The following is a 22,303-nucleotide window of genomic DNA, read 5'->3' on the forward strand; positions in this document are numbered from 1 at the left end:
TGGCACACAGGTCCTTGACAACCAGGTGCACTGCCCTGTGATCTTAATCCTTCCCGAATGGCTGCTGTGCTACAGCTGCATGAGCTGTCCGTGTCTGGAGAGCTTTATCTGGGGGACCCTGTGCAGATCCCTTGGATTGCCTTTGAATGTTCTGTTGTTTTCTCTAATGAGTTACTGCTGGCTGTAAGCATGCTGTACTTCAAAGGCCAAAGGGCAGTAATCATTCTCTTAGGGCTTATGTGATGAAAGATGTGGATGCTGGAGTTGCTACCATGGAGAGACAACAGGATCCTGGACTCTCCTTGTCAGGGTAACTTTGGAGCTCATGCCCACAAAGGACTGAAGCCAAACCCCTTTTGTCAACATTTGGATTGGTACTGAAGGAGGAGTGGGTTATGAAACTCTTTGCTAACCATGAGAATATTCCAACCTGATTATGTCATCTAAACTTCTGAAATCATCTTTGTTCTGTCTGTAGGGCCGTACTGTGGCAATGTGATGCCTGTTCCCAAAGAAATCATTCTGGACAGCAATGAAGCAACTATTCACTTTGAGAGTGGATCCCATGTGTCAGGACGAGGCTTTCTGTTGTCCTATGCCAGTAGTGATCATCCAGGTAAAGTGAAACCCAAAGGATTAGTGCCATAGTCCCCCTCTATTTCTTTATCTTCTGTACATGCATAGACTTTAGCCCAAATGTTTGGTCCTAAATACTCCCAGATTAGCATGAACCATGATATTTTTAACAACATTTGTGCAAGAAGCAGTTGTGATATTAACCAGATGTAGCAGCTGCTGAAATCTTACCTAGAAAACTTGCCATGCAGGCCCAGAGAAAATCAGGACCTTCTCCTTGAAGCTCTACTATATTATGGGCTCTAGTATCTACCTACCACACACTGATAATGCTGTCACTGGAGGGGAGTGAAGGGAGGGGAGACATTAAGATTTGATTCCTACATTTAATGTTCTGGAGGTTTGTATAACTTTGTTGAAGGTGTAGAACATATGAGTGGAAGAGGGAGATCACAGAATCACAGCATGCTGGGGGCTGGAAGGGACCTTGAAAGAGCTTTCAGTCCAACCCCCCTGCCAGTGCAGGATCCCCTATACCAGATCACACAGGAACTCATCCAGGTGGGTTTTGAATATCTCCAGAGAGGGAGACTCCACAACCCCCCTGGGCAGCCTGTTCCAGTGCTCTGTCACCCTCACTGTGGAAAGAAATTCTAACTCATGTTCACATAGACCTTCCTATGCCTCAGCTTCCACCATTGCCCCTTGTCCTGTCACTGGGCATCACCCAGCAGAGCCTGGCTCCATCCTCTTGGCACTCACCCTTTACATATTTATAAACATTAATGAGGTCAGCCCTCAGTCTCCCCCTCTCCAAGCTGAAGAGCCCCAGCTCCCTCAGTCTCTCCTCATAAAGAAGATGTTTCACTCCTTTAATCATCTTTGTGGCTCTGCACTGGACAAAGAACGAGGGAAAACTGTGGCCATTGCTTTCTATTTAGTAAAATAGTTGTAAGTATTACACAGAGAGATCTTTCAGTGTTTCATGTTTAGCCAAATCTTTGTCTGTATTCCTACCTCCTGCACTGGGGACTGACAGTTGTAACCTTTTCACAGATCTGATCACCTGTTTGGAACGAGCAAACCATTACACGAAGGCTGAATACAGGTAACGAGGGCTTGCAGCTCTCTGGCTTGCTTTGCTCTATCTGACAGCTGGTCCCCTGGTTAGAAAATAAGCCAGCTACAGTCTGGGGGTTCTGAAGAAAGGGAATGGGTTTTATTGAGGTCTGATGATGTTATAGTCCAAGGCCTGGTTGGGAGAAGCTGTAGTGCAGAATGGAGGGCTGCAGCCCAGGAAAATGAGGCAATGGAGTTACAGGGCTCTCAGCAATTCTGATTAGGGTATACATATACATGGTGTATGTATAAAGAGCTTCCACTTTGAAATTCAAAGCAGCCTGAAATTCCAGTGCTCCTCCTGAGAGCAGATCACATCCTAGCTGATACAAGATTATCTGAGGACAAGCTAGAATTTCTTGGTTCCTTGAACTTTGTGATAGGGTTTGAAATGGTAATGAATTGTGCTCTTCTGGCTGCTATCTGGATGTGCATTTTGTGTGCGTGCTTCTCACCTGGGCTGTGCTGACAGCTCCTGTGGTGGCATTTCTAGAACAAGAGAATTAAACAGAAATGCCCTTGTGGAGATGCATTTTTGGTTCTTCGTGTGCTGCTGTGTGCAGTTCACTCAAGAGCTCATGTGTTTAACTCCTAGACTCACTAGCAGCCCATCAGCCAGAACTTAGGGCTCAGATATTTCTCGGTTTGAGAGCGTTTCTTCTTGTATGAGCTTGTTTCTGTGTACTGTCACTGAAGTTCATCTTTTAAACACGCCTCTCTTCTCTCACTACAGCAGATACTGTCCTGCTGGCTGCAGAGACATAGCAGGTGACATTTCTGGGAATATTGGAGAAGGATACAGAGATGTAAGTACACAGGAAAACGAGGGGGAGTTTATCAAGCCAGTGGAGAGAAGCACAGCACAACTAGGTTTCACCTTTTGCTGCCTGACTCTTGTCAGCAATTCTGCCCCACTGTATTAGATATGCCTTTTATTATCAGGATATGAGTATCTTATCAGCATAAAAGCACACAGAGACACTTCTCAAGCAGACCAATCAATTGTGTGAGAATAAAGTCCACTGACTGTCAAATGCACCTCCTGACTTGTGGCTTCTGGCTTTCTGGAAAAATCCTGCCTAGTGTTTGTCCCTCTTGAGGCAGTGCTCATCGATGCACTAAATATTCCTACAGCTTCAGGCTTTTTCTTGCTTGGAGTACATATGTGTTTCTTTTCTAAAGTTATCTCTTGTAGGGGAAGAAAAAAATACATTTCAGTGTCAGTTTTCTTTAAGGTTATGCCTGCAGCATCCCAGCAATCTGCTCTGGGATGAAATAAACCTTATACACTGCTTAATCACATCCCACTGATAACTACCAATTTATAAGGCTGTTTTAACTTCTCATTCCATGGAGGAAAACAGTGGCCTGAATGGTTGCATTTATCCACAGCTCATATCACACAGCGCTCTGACCTCTCTGTGCTCCTCACCCTGGACTCTTCTTCTGTCATACCTGTGAAATCTTTACATCTCTCAGGGTGGAATAAGTTTAATCATGGCACTGATGTAAAATCCCACCCTCTCACAACTACAGCAGTTACTGAGGTTCCAAAGAGTCGGTGTTCACGTTTAACCTGTCCATCCAGTTGTTCCAGCTCCAGCCTGGAAAGTGGCAGGGAAACAAAGAAATGCCACATCACATTCTCATTAGCTGGAGTTATTCCTGCCCTTCGGTTTGGGTGATTGGGAAAGAAAAGCAGCACATGGCATGACCTCATGCAGATCTTATCTGTGCTGAGGAATTTTTGAAAGACATTTTCCCTCTGCCTTGAAGGGATGGGATGGGAAAACCTGTGGGGCTCCCCTGGAGACCTACTGCCTCTCCAGGGAGAGTTGGTGACACAAAGGCACCTCAGCCTCTCAGTGAGTAGTGCAGCCCAAGCTGTGCCAGTGTGAAGAAGACCAGTGTCTGCCAGCGAGCACCGAGGGTGTCTCCTTTGCACCTCTCTGCTGGTCCTTCTCTGCCCTAGCCCAGAGGTACATTATTGCCACCTAGCTGGCATAGTTTGTCCTGTCCTCTAAGTTATCCCACCTGAGATACTGGCAAAAGGGCTACTCTTAAATCCAGTAGCAGCTACCCCAACACACAGCCTAATCTCCTAAAGTATGCCATGACTCAAATCCTACAGGCATAGTAATACCAGGCTCAGCCTTCAGGCAAGTCCATTGAGTAATTAGCATTTTCTCTTCATAAAGACTTGCCTTGCCTTTGACTTTGCTTTCCCAAGGAGTGATGCAATGCTTATTAAGTTAAAGTCTTACAGCACCTTCTCAGAAGCAGGTTATTTCATCTGGGCAGAAAACAAAATAAAAAAAAACCAGAGAAGTGACTTTTGTAAAGGGCTTTTTCCCCCCAAAGCTTACTGCTCTTCCTCCCTCTCATGTCTCTTGCTTTTGCTGCTTTTTCATGAGCTGTGCTAGTCTGCTTTGGGAGCAAAACTACAGAATCACAGAATTAACCAGGTTGGAAAAGACTTTTGAGATCATCAAGTCCAACCTAGCACCCAGTGCCATCTAATCAGCTAAACCATGGCACTAAGTGCCTAATCCAGTCATTTTATGAACACTTCCAGTGATGGTGACTCCACCACCTCCCTGGGCAGCACATTCCAATGGCCATTCACTCTTTCTGTGAAGAATTTCTTCCTCACATCCAGCCTAAACCTCCACTGGTGCAGCTTGAGACTGTATCCTCTTGTTCTGGTGCTGGTTGACTGGGAGAAGAGACCAACCCCCACCTGGATACAACCTCCCTTCAGGGAGTTGTAGAGAGCAATAAGGTCTGCCCTGAGCCTCCTCTTCTCCAGGCTAAGCAACCCCAGCTCCCTCAGCCTCTCCTTGTAGGGCTGTGCTCCAACACCCCCCCCCACCCCAGCCTTGTTGCCCTTCTCTGGACACATTCCAGCAAGTCAACATCTTTCCTAAACTGAGGAGCCCAGAACTGGACACAGTACTCAAGGTGTAGCCTAACCAGTGCTGAGCACAGGGGCAGAATGACCTCCCTGCTCCTGCTGACCACATTATTCCTGATCAGCTTTTTGTCAGACTGATGCTCTGAGCTTTGCCTTCCAGACCTCGCTGCTGTGCAAGGCAGCGATCCACGCGGGCGTCATCGCGGACGAGCTGGGCGGGCAGATCAGCGTCACCCAGCAGAAGGGCATCAGCCGCTACGCGGGCGGCGTGGCCAACGGCGTCCCCTCGCAAGGGTGAGTACTGCCGTGCACGACGAGCCGCCCGGGCAGCCACAGGGTCATACAGTCATAGAATTGTTAGGGTTGGGAGGGACCTCAAGATGCTTCCAACCCTCCTGCCATGGGCAGGGACACCTCACACTAGATCAGGTTGCTCACAGCCACACCCAGCCTGGCCTTCAAAACCTCCAGGGATGAGGTTTCTACCACCTCCCTGGACAACCTGTTCCAGTGTCTCACCACCCTCATGGGGAAGAACTTCTTCCCAATATCCAATCTGAATCTATCCATTTCTATTTTTGTTCCATTCCCCCCAGTCCTATCACTCCCTGACACCCTAAAAAGTCTCTCAGAGAAGGTGGGGATGCTTTGCTGGGAAGGAAAAGTCCATAGAATCACAGGGTGGTAGGGGTTGGAAGGGACCTCTGGAGATCATCCACTCCAAACTCCACTGCCAAAGCAGGATCACCTTCAGCAGGTCACACAGGAACGCACCCAGGTGGGGTTTGAATGTTTCTGGAGAAGACAACTCCACAACCTCTCTGGGCAGCCTGTTCCAGCACCCTGTCACCCTCACCATGACGAAGTTTTTGCTCAAGTTCATAGGATCATAGGATGTTAGGGGTTGGAAGGGACCTTTGAAGATCATCGAGTCCAACCCCCCTGCCAGAGCATGACCATAGAATCCAGCACAGGTCACACAGGAACACATCCAGATGGGGCTTGAAAGTCTCCTGAGAAAGTGACTCCACAACCCCTCTGGGGAGCCTGTTCCAGCGCTCTGTGACCCTCCCATTGAAGTATTTCCTCCCCATGTTGAGGTGGAACCTCCTGTGCTGTAGTTTGTATCCATTGCACCTTGCCCTATCCCAGGGTGCAATAGAGAAGAGCCTGTCCCCTCCCTCTTGACATTCATCCCTCAGATATTGATAAACATTTATTAAATCCCCTCTCAGTCTTCTCCAGGGTAAAAAGCCCCAGTAGGATGGAACTTCCTGTGTTCCAGTTTGTGCCCATTACCCCTTGTCCTAATGCAGGGCACCACTGAAAACAGTCTGGCTCACTCTTCTTGACCTCCCACATATTTATAAACATTCATAAGATCCCCTGTCAGCCTTCCCTTCTCCATATTGAACAGTCCCAGGTATCTCAGCCTTTCCTCACAAGACAGATGTTCCAATCCCTTCACCATTGCATGGGCTGCCCAGGGAGGTGGTGGAGTCACCATCACTGGAGGTGTTTAGGAAGAGACTGGATGGGGTGCTTGGTGCCATGGTTTAGTTGATTAGATGGTGCTGAGTGATCGGTTGGACTTGATGATCTCAAAGGTCTTTTCCAACCTATTCTATTCTATTCTATTCTATTCTATTCTATTCTATTCTATTCTATTCTATTCTATTCTATTCTATTCCATTCCATTCCATTCCATTCCATTCCACTCCATTCTATTCTATTCTACTCTATTCTATTCTATTCTATTCTATTCTATTCTATTCTATTCTATTCCATTCCATTCCATTCCATTCCATTCCATTCCACTCCATTCCATTCTACTCCATTCTATTCTATTCTATTCCATTCCATTCCATTCCACTCCATTCCATTCTACTCCATTCTATTCTATTCTACTCCATTCTATTCTATTCTATTCTATTCTATTCTATTCTATTCTATTCTATTCTATTCTATTCCATTCCATTCCATTCCATTCCATTCCATTCCATTCCATTCCATTCCATCATCACAGCCCTCCATTGGACCCTCTCTAGTTGTCTCTCTCAAAATGTGGGGTCCAAAACGAGTTAGAGTAGAAGTGAGCTGTGGGTCTAGGGGCTTTGATGCTTTGTTTCTACAGCTTTTTACAAAATGCTGTTGGCACTGATGACTAGAAGAAGATGTTCCAAGTTTTCAGTAGCTCTACACCATGTAGGGCATGGCTATTTTTTGCCTCCCACTCCTTCCAACACATACTTGCCAACGACTCTGTCAGCAGATAGATGAAAGCACGATGTTCTGCAACAAACACCTTTAATCGGCGTGCTAATAACTCATGCTAAATTCACGTTCAAGCTTAAAAACAAACACAACAAAACAAAGACCAACCAGAGCCAGGGGAAAGAAAAAATGAATAAATAACAAAGTGCTGTTGAGCCCATGGGGGATTTAATGAACAGCTTCTTAAACATTGTGCTCTTGACACATGCGGAGTTTTTGTCTTTGAGAGTATTTATAGCGAGGGTGTTGCGTTCGCCACTTATCTTCTGACTTTTAATTGTGCTGTTGTTGGGAGTAGAAATAAATCCTCTAATCTCCATCCAGCACAGCAAGCCCTTCCAGCAAACTGACTCTGTCATTCCTGCCGGTTTATACTTTTTTTTGGTGTCTTTTCCAATGTTATCTGGATTTTACATAAGGCTTTTCAGGGTGGTGTTGGGGTTCTTTTTTTGGTAGGAAGGGAAATCTCCTCAGCCTCATAGTCTACAAGAGCTAAAGGAACGTGTCTTTCTCTCTGTTTGCCCCATGATAGAACAATTTTACAGAGTTTCATTCAAGAAAAAAAAAAAAAGAAGGGGGAAAAAATACCCCAAGCATTCATTTGGTCTGTTGCTGTCCTTACATTTCAGCATGGATTGAAAAGCTTTTTCATATCATGGCACTGGAGTAGGCAAGTGTATAGATGGCAAGCCAAAGGTCTCTAAAGCCTAAGGATTTTCTGTTTTGCTTGAAAGTTAATTGCCAAAGAAAATGAATATAACCTTGTCCCAAGCCAAAGCAGAACTGAGAGCTCAGCTCGGGCACCAAACCCCTCCATAAAACAAACAGTACAAATTCTTTTCATTACAGAGGTTGGCTTAGTGAAACCCTGAAGAAAATGTTTTGTCCATTATCTAAAGATGTTACAGAACTGTTTACATCCATTCCTATGTTTGTGATCCTTGAGAAGCCTAGAAGGAGTCACTCAGATAGCAGCACATCAAATGTTATAAAGAAAGGCAGCTGGGATTCTCATTTGTACTTTTTTGTCCCCACAGCACAAGAGCTAGTGGGCAATGAATGAAGTATGTCAGACAGCAAGTGGAGGGAGGGAAACATTGCATAATTAACCTGTCACTTTAACTGCCAAGCATCCTTTTAATGTTGCTACTCCTAAATATCCTCTACATTTCACGTGAGTAACAGGAATATCCACAGAGATGCAAACTTGCCTCTGTTCCACCAAGTGGGAAAACTCTCATTTCCTTGCAGGAGAGCTGAAACAGGAGAGGGTGCAAGGTGCACTTCAGGCTTCCAGTGCTGGCAAGTTAAAAAATAGTGCTTGGACAGCAGTGCTCTTGAGAGCTTTTTAGAGACCCTGAAATAAAAGCTTACTCGAGTTTTTTTAAATCTCATTTCCAGTGGATTTCAGTATTAAAGATTTAAATTATTTAGTGACTTGAGCTGAAATTGACCTCATCAAAAGCTGCTGCTGGAGTGCATCGAGCTGTTAACTATGAGCAGTGTAATGCGACAGTGGAGCCACAGCTCACCAGCCTGCAAGAGCTGACCTTGGCCTCCCTGATCCCATTTTTCAGTGCACTTGTTACTCTCACGGCATCTAGGAGGTTTTCAGTTCTCATGATCCATAGAATCATAGAATAGAATCATAGAATCAATAAGGCTGGAAAAGATCTCAAGGATCATCAAGTCCAACCTGTAACCCAACACCTCATGACTACTAAACCATGGCACCAAATGCCACGTCCAATCCCCTCTTGAACACCTCCAGGGATGGGGACTCCACCACCTCCCTGGGCAGCACATTCCAATGACTAACAACTCTCTCTGTGAAGAATGTGTGGACCCACACCCAAAAATGCTGTAATGAAGACCAAGTGGTTGGATTTATAGGGCAGCTCTGACACCTCAGTACAAATACAAGGGAGGGAGGCTTAACATTGTGATGTGACCTGGCCTGTGACTGTGCATCTGTGCACATGAAATCATTTGTCCCTGAAAATGCAGGAGACAACCTGGTCATGAGCTGTGAAAGATGAGATGTGGGTTCTCCTGCACAGTGTGTGAAAAAACTGGCTTGAGACTGACTCTGAAAGGAAGCAATTACTTGATGCTAACAGAAATTTATTATGGGAAGCAGCATCTTTTTTTATTATTACTATTTTGCAGAGCTACTGGCACAGATCTCCTGTGCAATCCTGCCACCAGTGCTCTCGTTGAGGCAGGATCCTGAAGGTTGTCAGGGAAATGAGGAGCACAGGGCGACACCATCCCTTAAAGGACAAAGTGAAATTTGTGTGACAAACGCCACCACTCACATTAGGAAACTGATGAATTGCCACTTACTGAATTAGTTTGTCCTCTTCAGTGACTTGAAGAATTATAGCAGGAATATTTCAGCTTGATTTCATAGCTTTATAGACCTTAGCCATGCTAACCTCCTCCCTTTCTTTCCTAAAATTGCAGCCTTCTATTTGAAAGGGCTAAGTGTGACTTTTTTATTACCCAGCCCTATCTCATAAATAAGTGCTCAAGGAGCACTGTGATTTCTGGGTTGGGGAGGTTTGGCTGAGGACCGGAGGTGTTTGCTTTCTTCTTTTCTCTCGAAATGAGTTGCTCTGCATTCACTAAGAAAACAAAAATTGTTTTGGCTGTAATGTCAAACTGGTTTGAAGCGAGCAGAGCACATCTGATCGCCCCTGAGGACTGCCTGGGGGGTAAGATGTGGGAGGGAAGGCGGGCTTGAGTTTCTCCTCCTAGCTACTCTGCCGCCTACATGCCCAAATAAATCAGTTCCCTCCCAGTGCTCTCCGCCATCTCTGAAGAGCTTCGTTTGCCTGTAGTCATTAGTTTTCCCTCAGTGACAAAAAGCAGCAGTGTTTTTATTGACCTTGACATGGGACCACTTTCCTATTCCCTGTTTGCAGTGCTCTCAAAACACACAGCCCTGTGCACCGCTGTTAGCCCACAGGTCGTACCTGGGGGCGGGGAGGAGTTTTCCCAGCCAGCAACAAAAGGCTGCTGAAAGGAAGCTGTCTTGATGCTGAGTGCAGTCACACCGGCCAAGACTTTCCAAAAGAGACAAGTGGTGCATGCAGCCAGTCAAAGTGATATTGAAGGGGTCAGACTTTACAGAAATCCAAACTAATTTCGCATTAAAGCCCAGGCTTTTATTTTTATCACACAGTCAGAGCGCTTCTGGCATGAAACATCAGGGCTATCTCATGGGGAATCAAAAGTGGCTCCAAGGGAGGCCAGGTAAAGCTCAGCTTTCCCTTACAGTGGTGATTTTATCTTGTCCTGCTTGGAGCAGGGCTGTATAGAGTAGGCCAAGATACTGCTTTCTTTCCTGAAGCAAAGCAGTCAGAAGGAGAAAAAGAAGAGGACTCGGATCTGGTCCTGTTAGTGGAGCAAAAAGAACCATTTCTGGTGAGAGCTGTTGGTTGTGAGTCTAACAGGACTGATTCCCACCCAGATGGCTATCATACAACTGTAACCCCAGTAGGAATGGCCAGAGCTGGCATGGTTTAGTCACCATCAGGTGTAACAATATCAGGGTGCTTAAGGCTGGATATTCTTCAAACTAGATGTGGACTTAGACTAACAGAAAGTCATCGCTTGCAGTGAAGTTGCTCTGATATAAGTTAGTATGAAGAGACTTGGACCTGGTGCTGGAGCCATGCACTGCTGGTAGCTCTAGGTCCCAACAGCTTTTCCAGTCCTGGCTCTTTTGAATGTTCTCACATTGCTGGTCTGAGGAGCAGAAGGGAAACCTTTCCAGAGTGGAACAGGACAACAGGCTAATGGGATGGGACGTCACTTTAAAGTATAACAAACACTCAAAAGCATTACAAACTGCTCTGAATTCAGTCACCTTGAGAGGTGCACAACAGTGCTCTTGTGGGGGTTAGGGACCAGCCAGCAAAGCAAGCAGCTCTCTGGGCAGAGATATTTTTCCTAGATAAAGGGTGACTGTGGAACTGGGGCTCAGCATTCCTGTGAGCACCTCCTGAAAGGCTGAATTACCTTCTTTTCCCCCCCCCCCTTCTCTTGCAGTGGCTCGCTGTCAGATAAGCGGTTTATATTTACTTCAAATGGTAAGAATAATGGCTTTATTTTTAGCTATTCAAACGTTACCTTTTTGGTGAAGCATTTTCTGTGAAAGGTTTGAAAAGTAATCAGGAGAACGTCAGGGCTGTGTCTAGGAAGAATATTTTAGGACAGCAGTTTTCCCTTTTCAAACCGGCAGGCGAATCAAAACATTGAAGGGAGGCGAAGCGAGCTTAGAGAGAAACACAGCAGAGGAATAGGTCATATGCACAGAGATGAGAAACAGAAACAGTGCCTTGCTGTCACATTTCTGGTGCCAGCAGATGAAGAATGGCAATCAGATAATTCCATTTTATGTACTTTAGGCGGCAGAAAATGGAAGCAGTTTCCCCCTCAGACATTTCTAAATTCCATCTTCGTTATCCGAGGATGAAAACATGGGAGGAATGAAGATATATTTACATTGCACTGATACAGAAGGAGTTTTTGTTTATGACTTTCCAAGATGCAGAAGTGTCTTTAATCTGTCAAGCTGCTCATTTGCATAAAATGGCAAAGGGGGGGGGGGGGGGGAGAAGTTCGCCCTCGTTCATTTGAATTATACTTCAGTCATCAGAGAGGAAAATCATTTACTATGCCACTGAAAACTGAAGAGCATGCACAGGCCTTTGAAACTGCCAAGGAATTATTTCTCACTTAATTGAAACCTTATTCCACTGGCCTGTTTTGGGTTGGGTTTTTTTTTTGGTGAAGAACCTTGATGTGCAGAAATGTTGTGGGTTCTTCAGGGGCGTTGCAATGCTTACCTGCAGCTATTATCGTCATGATATCACCTCTTGGCAGCAGTATCAAGGAGCTCCTTTAATGAGCCACTTTTCCAGCCCTAATAGCAGGTGAGAATCACAAAGTATTTACAGTAAAGCCTTGCTGTCGGCACAGTGCCTTCATCTGAGAGAGGGTTTGAGCAGCAGAATCGGTTCATGCCAATCTCCAAACATAAATATTATGGTTCAGCAGGAAAAGTTAAAAATATAAGAAGTCTTCACAGGAACGAGACAGAACTGCAAAGATGAAACCCCAAATGACAAAAATAGCAGGTGTAGTCAGAAGGTGTTGTGTATGTAGGAGTTAACATGGTAAAGGAGAGAGGAACTGCAGCTCTCTGGTACTGGATCATCCCCTGCAAACTGACTGGCAAACACTACAGCTTAATGGAGAGCATCAGCCTAGCACTAGATTAGGCAACATCTGACTTGGCTGTTGTGGGTGTTCATCATATGTTGCTAGCCTAATGTAAAAATATGCTGTGAAAACACAAAATAACTCCTTCTGTCTGTCTGTGTGGGGACTCCTAGGCTGCAATAAATCCCTCAGTCTGGAAGAGGGATTCCTCTCCAAGAGCCAGGTTACTGCATCTTCCTACTGGGAGGAGACCAACGAATTCGGGCAGCTATTCCAATGGTCTCCTGACAAGGCTTGGCTTCAAGTCCCAGGACTGGCTTGGGCCTCTAACCACAGCAGCAACCGTGAATGGTTGGAGATAGACCTGGGAGAGAAGAAGAGAGTAACAGGTGGGTCACTGTCTGGTTATTTGAAGCTGGAGAAGAGACCCAATGCAGTTGAAGAGCATTACATGCACTGTGCCTCTCATTAAGTGTTCTGTGTTGAGGAATAGTATTGTCATGTTTAAGAAATCATGGCTGTTTACAAGACTGCTCTTCCTCTAAGGATGTAGGATTGAAGTCAACTGTCATGCATGCCTGATCTGCCAACATGCTGTAAGCCCAGAACAAAATACAGGGATCAGTAGAGTCTGGAATGAGAAATGATTGCTTAGGACCTTATCAATATTGCAGTTCTGGAATGAATAAGTAACACCAAAGTCACAGCCTTTGAAACAATGGCCCAGGTGAAAGAGATTCCTGTTTCCAACTCCTGGTTTAGTTGTAGAAATGTAAACAACAGTTGCTGCCAAAGATCTGAAGACTGCTGATGTGGAACCATCACTTCAAGCAGGAATTGCCACTTCTGGAGTCAAATTAATGAGCTCCGTTAAAAATTCATCATCCCTCTGAAGTCTCCAAATCGCTTTGGCTGCTCTGTTTGCATTTGAAAATGCTCCTTTCCAAAATGACAGCTAACAAATGAAAGTGTATCTTCCATTTGTTAAAAGGCATCAAGACCACTGGCTCTGGATCCACTATGCTGAACTTCGACTTCTTTGTGAAGACGTTTACGATGAACTACAGAAATAACAACTCCAAGTGGAGAACTTACAAAGGGATTCTGAGCAACGAGGAAAAGGTAAGGGAATCACAGAATCACCAAGGTTGGAAGAGACCTCAAAGATCATCAAGTCCAACCTGTCACCACAGACCTCATGACTACTAAACCATGGCACCAAGTGCCACATCCAATTCCCTCTTGACCACCTCCAGGGATGGTGACTCCACCACCTCCCTGAGCAGCACATTCCAATGGCTAAAAACTCTCTCAGTGAAGAACTATCTCCTCACCTTGAGCCTAAACTTCCCCTGGCACAGCTTGAGACTGTGTCCTCTTGTTCTGGTGCTGGTTGCTTGGGAGAAGTGACCAACACCCTCCTGGCTACCACCTTCCTTCAGGTAGTTGTAGAGAGCAATAAGGTCTCCCCTGAGCCTCCTCTTCTCCAGGCTAAACAACCCCAGCTCCCTCAGCCTCTCCTCACAGGGCTATGCTCGAGGCCTCTCCCCAGCCTTGTTGCCCTTCTCTGGACACATTCAAGCACCTCAATGTCCTTCTTAAACTGAGGAGCCCAGAACTGGACACAGGACTCAAGGTGTGGCCTAACCAGTGCAGAGTACAGGGGCACAATAACTTCCCTGCTCCTGCCGGCCACACTATTCTTGATGTATGCCAGGATGCCATTGGCCTTGGCCACTTGGGCACACTGCTGGCTCATGTTCAGTCAGCTGTCAAGCAGCACCCCCAGTTTCCTTTCTGTTTGGCTGCTCTCCAGCCACTCTGACCCCAGCCTGTAGCTCTGCATGGAAAGCAGGAGGGGTAGGAAAACACAGAGCACTAATGTGTATGCTGCCCTGACTTTGAAAGGCAAGCTTTCACTGTCAAAAAAGATTAGGAGTTTCAGACTTGTCTAGACCTGGGTTGTCCTCATCAGTGTAATTTACAGCCAAGGAGTAGATAGCAAGCTTGTCAAAACAAGGAAGCTATCCAGGGCTTGCTGATGTTGAGACCCACACGGGGAGGCACGTGTATGTGTGCGTCCTTCCTTCAAAAATACTGTCATTGGGGTTGTACAACAGGCTGCTTGGGGAAGTCTTCAGCTCAGCACTTGCCCTTGCTAGGAACCCTGCCCCAGTGCAGCAACATTGGTCTGTATAGCAGCAGCAAAGCCCAGAGTCAGCTTCAGATGCACTGGGATGGTCAGCCCACCTTCCCTCCCTCAAGTGAAACAACCAGCTTGGGGAAAAATGTGCAAGAGGGGTGGACTAGATGATCTCCAGAGGTCCTTCCAACCCCTATCATTCTATGCTCTGTAACAGCACAGAGCTGCTGGGGGAAGCTGCACCTGCAGACAGAGCTCCTGCTCACCAGGGACTGCACCTCACTGGAGGGACTTTCTGACATGAGTCTCTGGACATGGGCTGTGTCCGTTAGGAATTGATGTATCTGAACTTAAAAAGAAGCGTTCTTACACCAAAATACCTGTCCACACAACAGCTTTCACAGACTCTGAGAGACTGTAGTACTGAAGAGGTGAAAGCAGTTCACCTAGTGCCTGCAGCTGCTGCACAGCATCATCTAATAACATTTTCCCCTGAAAACCTCATTTCCTTTCAAGCCAAGAAACCTCCAAAATCCCCCTCCCCACACCCACAGCATTCAAAATCAGACCTTCACTCAGCACTTCTGAGGGAGCTCAGCTTGCCTCAGGATAAAGCTCTTCGTAGTCCTCAGTCCTGATGGCAGTTTCTGAAAACTCAGGAGAGCTGTAGAAAGATTTTCTAGGAGCTCTGCTTTTCTTAGCTGGTAGGGCAGGGAATTTCACTGCACAATGTCAACTGGTTTCATATTTTTAGAATGTTAAACTTGGGGGCCAAAAAAAAGTGATAAATCCACCTAGCAGTGGCTGAACTGGGGAGGCTAGCTATTGAAAATCTGCAGCTTTGCAGTTTTCCACAGTGGCTTCTTGGATGCAAACAATCTTATGAAAGCATGGTAGATGATCTTAGTTTCAGCTGACAAAACCTGCCCCATCAGAACCCCGTGGGGTCTGGCCTTATATTTATGATGTGCTGAGCTCACTTCCCTGCCTCATCAGATAGAATAGAATAGAATAGAATAGAATAGAATAGAATAGAATAGAATAGAATAGAATAGAATAGAATAGAATAGAATAGAATAGAATAGAATAGAATAGAATAGAATAGAATAGAATAGACCAGACCAGGTTGGAAGAGACCTTCAAGATCATCGTGCCCAACCTATCACCCAACACCACCTAATCAACTAACCCATGCAACCAAGCACCCTGTCAAGTCTCCTCCTGAACACCTCCAGTGACGGCGACTCCACCACCTCCCCGGGCAGTCCATTCCAATGGGCAATCACTCTCTCTGTGTAAAACTTCCTCCTGACCTCCACCCTGAACTTCCCCTGGTGCAGCCTGAGACTGTGTCCTCTTGTTCTGGTGCTGGCTGCCTGGGAGAAGAGACCAACCTCTGCCTGTTTACAACCCCCCTTCAGGTAGTTGTAGAGAGCAATAAGGTCACCCCTGAGTCTCCTCCTCTCCAGGCTAAGCAGCCCCAGCTCCCTCAGCCTCTCCTCATAGGGCTTGTGTTCCAAGCCCCTCACTAACTTCGTTGCCCTTCTCTGGACTCGTTCCAGCAAGTCAACCTCCTTCCTAAACTGAGGGGCCTTTCCTAGACCATGCTGAAGCATCCCCAAGAACTCATTTTGCAAGGACTACTGTTCTGAAGGCAGGCTAAGCTCATTCTGGGAAATACTGTTTAAGTGCAGGGAAAAGGAGACACAGCTCTGCAGTTAATAGTCACTCTTCAAGCCTGATACAGAAAGCTGACCATTTGACAAAAGGGTTTAGAAACAGTTCAGGTTTTCCTTTGTACATTTTTCTCCCCTGCTGCACAAGTAAGGGTGCTGTAGTGCTCTGCAACAAAGAAATGACCAGAAATTACACAGATTTCTTCTCCAAGCTAACAGAAGAAGGTGGTCATTGGCCCGAACAAAAAAAACCAACACCCAACCGACCAACCAAGATTCTTTTTGTAGTATTTATTTCATAGACTCACAGAATGGTTTGGGTTGGAAAGGACCTAGAAGACCATCTAGTTTCAGTCATGAGCAGGGACATCTTCCACTAGATCTGGCTGCTCAAGACCTCATCCAGCCTGGCCTTGAACACCTCAAAAGAGGAGGCATCCACAATCTTCCTGGGCAACCTGTTCCAGTGTCTCACCATCCTCACTGGAAAGAATTTCTTACTTCTGATTTCTCAATTCCAAAATCCCCAAATCCTTAAACAAATAATGGGGAACTTGGAAGTTGCATGTTAGGAACACTTTGAAGAAAGAGACCTTGAGAACAGGGCAAACAATGTGCTTCTCTCTCGTTGCAGGTATTCCAAGGCAACTCCAACTCTGGTGACGTAGTACGCAACAACTTCATCCCTCCCATCGTGGCTCGTTACGTGCGAATCGTCCCTCAGACCTGGCACCAAAGGATAGCACTGAAGCTGGAGCTGATGGGCTGTCGAATAATGCAAGGTATGGGGTAAGCACTGCTCCACAGCCATGCTGCCTCCAAAGCCTCCTCTGCTACCATTGCCACTGATCATAGAATAGAGTCGTAGAATGGGTTGGAAGGGACCTTAAAGATAACCTAGTTCCGCCCCACTGCCCTGGGCAGGGACACCTTCCACTAGACCAGGTTGCTCAAGACCCCAATCCAACATGGTTTTCAACACCTCCAGGGAGGTGGCATCCATGACTTCCCTGGGCAACCTGTTCCAGTGTCTCACCACCCTCACTGTAAAGAATTTCTTCCTTAATAAGCAGTCATTCTGTGGTCAGGTTCAGCCTGGAAACAGGTCCCTATAAAAACCCTGTGGGCTGTTATTGACAGCTGAGGTGGTCAGCACAGGGCTGCCAGTTGAAGCCCTACCACCAACACTGTTCCTCCAGCCTACAGTTGGCCCTCAAGGGTCCTGACTCTGGCACTCAGAGCCTTCCAGATAAATCATACGCTGCATGTGGTGATGCATATGGTGATGTGGCGGACACCCACTGGTGAGGTGATGGTAAAGGTCATGTCCCTTTCTCTTTTACAGCTAATAGTTCATTTACCCATTCAATGTGGCAAAAGCCAAGTCAGAGCACAGAGACCTCCCTTGGAAAAGAAGACAGGACTGTTACAGAGCCCATCCCATCAGAAGAAACTAACTTGGGTAACACTGCCTAATACTACATTTCTGTAGGATGCGTCACGTCTTCAGCTCAGCCTGGGTGAACTTTAAACTTTCTCACAACCCAAAACTTCTGTTTTCCCTTCAGACTTTATTAAAGGTTAACAGCAGAAAGAAGAGGGAGGAGCATAGCATTCTTTTGTCTTAAGGCACAGAAAGAGATTGAAAGCCTTAATTTTCCTTGATGTGTGAAACATCAGGCTCTGCTTCCCCTGTCATATTGGTTTATTTGCCATGCTTGGTAGGTGGCTCAAGGGACTATACTGAGCATTCATCAGCATCTTTTTGAAGAGGTTTTTCCTCACTCTCTCTTCCTTGTATTTTCTGTAATATCACAGATGCACTGGGTTGGAAAGGATCTTTAAAGGTTATCTAGTCCAATCCCCCTGAAGTGCACAGGAACATCCCCAATTAGATCAGGTTGCTCAGAGATGCATCCAACCTCACCTAAATATCTCCAGGGATAGGACCTCCACCACCTGCCTGGGCAGTGATCATGGATAAATGTTGCCTTCTCCCAGAGCAGGCCCCCATCTCTAAGCACCATATAGCAGTGCACATGTGCTCAGTGAAACATTTTCCATAACACCTGTGTTCTTAGAGACTCAGACAGCCTTAATTCACATACTTCTCCCTGAATTTGCAGTCTTCATCCTTTAGTATTGTGGAGCTAATTTGGTTAGACCTTAAAAAGCAAACAAACAAAATTTGCTGCTTATCCTGACAGGTGGACCCATAGCTAGGCAGGAGTTACCAAACTCACTGCACCAAACACTGGCTACTCCTTAGGTAGCTGATAGATGTAGGAATGTCTCTGTGGAAAAAAACAAACCACCTCTGGTTGTAAGAAGCAATCCCAAATTCTCCTGCAACTCCATTGCTCTTGCCAAGAGCAAAGCTCAGCTCATCTGTGCAGCAATATGGGTAAATTGTATCCATGAAAACTGAATCCACTGAGATTTCTTCTGCTAAGCTGTAAACACCCCATGGACACCTAATTCTTACAGCCTGGGAAGTGTCTCAAGGAATGGTAAATGGTGCCCACCTGCCACAAGAGTCACTCCACTGCTAATTTTCAAATCCCTGCTCTAAACTATGTCATATTAGAATTTAACAGGAGCCAAAGGTTTTTTTCCCCAGCTCCACTCCTGGAAATCTTTGAATTATTTTGACTGAAGTGTTTCAACCAGTTCAGCAGGAGCCAGCTACTCAGCATGTAAAATTGCAGCCTTATTTGGCAGTTTTATAAGCAACTGAAAACAGAGCGTGTGCAAGTGGCTTTTTAGAAGCTACCTAGTGTGTAATAACAAAGAACTGTTCTTTGTAAGGATGCATACAGATGTTAAGTGTCAGCCTTGAGAAAGGATATTTAACTCCTTCAGCTCAATGCTGTTCCACATAGATGCATGGCAACCAACGATGGCTGAGGAGCGGTCTTGCAGATTTGCATCTTCATGCTCTCTTGCATGGAGCGTTCCTGCAAGATTATCTGCCTTTCCCTGTATTCTCTGTAGTAAAAAATACCAGCTTCAGAGTAATTTGCCTTTTAAAATGTTCCTTTTTTTTTCCCTCATGCAGGCTTAAAGCTTACAGCTATAATTGTCCCTGTCCTCATCGTGCTGTGTCTGTTCCTGTTCTCTGGAATTTGTATCTGTGCAGCCCTACGCAAGTAAGACACTGGCTTTTGTCAGAGGAGGTCTTTGTGGCTACCTAGCTCAGCACAACTGTGTGCCCTCTCCAGAGCCTCTTTACCAGGGAGCTGGAAACTGATCCTGTTCAGCAGCTTTCCTTTATGCAGAACTCATGTTGTGTTTCTGTACATTGTATTTCCCATTGTACATCTCCCATAGTCAGACTAAAATGAAGGTAAAGCACCCAGAACTGCACCCCCGCAGTTTACAATCCAAGGTGGCTGACTGTTCTCTTCAGCCTACACACACCCACAAATGCTAAGTTGTAAAGCAATCAAAGACAGAAGAGTCTCCACACCAAAGCCAAGTAATAACTTAGTGAAGGGATAATTTGAGCTATCTATCTGGATCGTTTTCTTCTCTCCTGTTGTGTTTCTGCTTCCTGGTCTCTTAACCGATCAGGCTGGAAGCAGAGCACAGCTGTAAGGAGTTGCACACCCAGAGGTGATCAGCTAAAGCTAAGCTACTTCATTTCTCAGGTCAGAGGGCTGGAAGCAGCACTGCTAACTGTGGCTCCTCCTAAATGGCCATTCACATGAACCTGCACTTGCTTGTAGAGCCAGGAAGTGCTTCTGTCAGCAGATGGAGATTTGGAAGTATAAAAGCAATGCCCTGGTGATGTTGCTTAATCACTACTGGTACCCAGCTCTGCCCTGGATTCCCAAAGAAGTCAGAAGAGCAAACATACAGTGACACACATAGACATGGACACATCAAACTGATGAGTGCCAGGCACAAGAAATTTGAACACCAGCACTCACAGCTTGCGTGTAGATGGGGAGAAATGAAATGTCACAAGGCTGGTTTGATTGCTTTAGGTTCTAGTAAACACCACCCTCCAGGGACTCGACCTGAAATGTTGTCCTAAGCCACTAAGACAAAGGCTCTCTCTGCTGGAGCTGAGGCACAAAGCTGAAATGCTGTGAGGTTAGATGTTTCTAAATGCTTTCCTCTCCTTGCAGGCGAGAAGCCAAAGGACTTTCTTATGGATTATCCAGTGCTCAGAAATCAGGTTAGTGCAGAGTCCTGTCCATTGGGCCAATGGGAAGGGGTTTCAGCAATTAAGCATGACATGCTTATGAAATAGCATCACGTTTCCTCCTTCAGATTCACCTCTTCACACAAGGCAAACAGCAAATGATAATCCCACTTGTGTCGTCCTAGCGCAGCGCCCTGAGAAACAATATAATTTGGTTTCTATGACAGAAAGGCAATTAGCAAAAGATCTATTATACAGAGTGCATAAATTAGCGTGTAAGAGTGCTCCCAGGTGCCCTCCCTTTCCTTCACTCCTCCAAAACACCTTTTTGCAGATATTTGCTGCTTTCCTTTTGTTTTCCCCCGCAGCAGAGGGGATTGCTTTTCTCCGAGAGAGTGAGGGCTAATAATCTTTGATGGCTTTAATATTTCCATCTCACTGCCCTCCCTGGTTGGAACTGTATTTATAAAGCCCAACAATACTGAGCTGTACTTCAAGTGTAAAATCTGAATATGAGATTTGCTTTAGGAGATGCCTGTAAAGCCCCAGGGAAGTACATTCTTTGTCTTGCTCAGTAATGCTTTCTGGAGTGGGGTCTCCTGTCAGCTTGGAAGTTGGGATTTAGCTGTTTTTCCTGGCCAGCCAACTCAATAGAGGAATAGCCTTCTGAATCTTGGCTTTCCATAAAGAAAAGGAACCTAAGCAATTCATGTGTCTCTTGACAAGTGCTTTGCAGTAGCTCAGCTCCGAAATTTCATCCCTCAGCAGGTGCTGACAGCAGTGAAAGGAGTGCTGTTACCCACTGCAGCTCACCCTCATTAGAAAATTAATTTCTACTTACCATCATATTTGCTAATATGATTTTTTGAGGTCACAGCACAAGCCTTTCTCACTTGCTAATGAGGACAAATCCCAAGGAATTGGAGATAGCCTCATACCCAGTCAGTTCATTTGTTGTGTGTGTGTGCTTCACAAATCAAGCTCCTAAGCCCCTGTGACTCAGGCTTGGTACTTGGAGTCAAAGCCACCTCTCCACACACCTCCTGTTGCAGGTTCCTGCCAAATGCCTGACACTGGGTTTTTTTCTCTTTTCTGTCTCAAGGGTGTTGTGAGAACAAATTAATTGATGAGAGCAGATGCTCAGATATCAAAAACATGGAAGCCATGTCAGCCTACTAAAAACAAACAAACAGGGGGGGAAAAAAAAGCCATTTGAAGCATTATTTTTGCCAGATAAGGCATGGCAAAAATATGTAATTGATTTAAAGCTGGTATTCTACTGAGGTACTTTAAGCCAGTAGTGCAGGCACCTACAGAGTTTGAGCCCTTCTTGCCAAGAAAATCCTCTAAAGTTTCATTTTCACTTGGAAATTCCAGCTGATGATTCACTTTTTCCCTTTCACCCTCCAAATGTAGGGGGCTTTTTTTTGCCTTGTAACAAACAGTCCATTTTAGTCTTGCTTTTTTAACTGCTTGAATATATTGACAGCAGGGAGTGCACCAGAAATTAAACTTTCTGATAAGCCTTCAGATTCTAGGCATTTAACTTGCTGATAGACCTATTTTTATTTCTTTATCATAGGTTGTTGGAAACAAATCAAGCAGCCTTTCACCAGGCATCAGTCAACTGAATTCACCATCAGCTATAATAATGAGAAGGAGACACCACAAAAACTAGACCTCGTCACCAGTGACATGGCAGGTAACAATTCCTCCCCCTGCAATGCACTCATTTTGCTCTGCATACAGAGCAGCTAACTAACTGGGGGAGGGCTGAAGCATTCATGTTACAAGCTCCAGCTCTCATGCAAGTGGAGGCTCAGAAGCAAGATTAGGCCACAGCTTGAGTCCTCTGTGCAGTTCTGGGCCCCTCAATTTAGGAAAGATGTTGACTTGCTGAAACATGTCCAGAGAAGGGCAACAAAGCTGAGGAGGGGTTTGGAGCACAGCCCTGTGAGGAGAGGCTGAGGGAGCTGGGGTTGCTTAGCCTGGAGAAGAGGAGGCTCAGGGCAGACCTTATTGCTCTCTACAACTACCTGAAGAGAGGTTGTAGACAAGTGGGGAATCGGTCTCTTCTCCCAGGCAACCAGCACCAGAACAAGAGGACACAGTCTCAAGCTGCACCAGGGAAGGTTTAGGCTGGATGTTAGGAAGAAGTTCTTCCCAGAGAGAGAGATTGGCCATTGGAATGTGCTGCCCAGGGAGGTGGTGGAGTCACC

General features: G+C 45.7%; 1 protein-coding gene across 1 annotated transcript in view; it reads left to right on the top strand.

The window, feature by feature from the left end:
- DCBLD1 (discoidin, CUB and LCCL domain containing 1) overlaps positions 1 to 22,303 on the top strand; it is a 54,010-nt gene that overhangs the window by 26,800 nt on the left and 4,907 nt on the right. Inside the window, exons 3-14 of the mRNA XM_068162292.1 lie at positions 479 to 616; positions 1,633 to 1,684; positions 2,429 to 2,501; positions 4,770 to 4,903; positions 10,940 to 10,980; positions 12,289 to 12,504; positions 13,107 to 13,237; positions 16,569 to 16,716; positions 17,280 to 17,396; positions 18,993 to 19,083; positions 20,068 to 20,117; positions 21,667 to 21,786. Of these exons, the coding sequence (XP_068018393.1) occupies positions 479 to 616; positions 1,633 to 1,684; positions 2,429 to 2,501; positions 4,770 to 4,903; positions 10,940 to 10,980; positions 12,289 to 12,504; positions 13,107 to 13,237; positions 16,569 to 16,716; positions 17,280 to 17,396; positions 18,993 to 19,083; positions 20,068 to 20,117; positions 21,667 to 21,786 (1,311 nt within the window). The remainder of the gene's footprint in view (positions 1 to 478; positions 617 to 1,632; positions 1,685 to 2,428; positions 2,502 to 4,769; positions 4,904 to 10,939; positions 10,981 to 12,288; positions 12,505 to 13,106; positions 13,238 to 16,568; positions 16,717 to 17,279; positions 17,397 to 18,992; positions 19,084 to 20,067; positions 20,118 to 21,666; positions 21,787 to 22,303) is intronic.

Source organism: Melanerpes formicivorus, unplaced genomic scaffold (genome assembly GCF_026170545.1).
Source record: "Melanerpes formicivorus ecotype bairdi unplaced genomic scaffold, bMelFor1.0.p_v2 SCAF_63, whole genome shotgun sequence".
In the NCBI taxonomy this organism is placed as follows: Eukaryota; Metazoa; Chordata; class Aves; order Piciformes; family Picidae; genus Melanerpes; species Melanerpes formicivorus.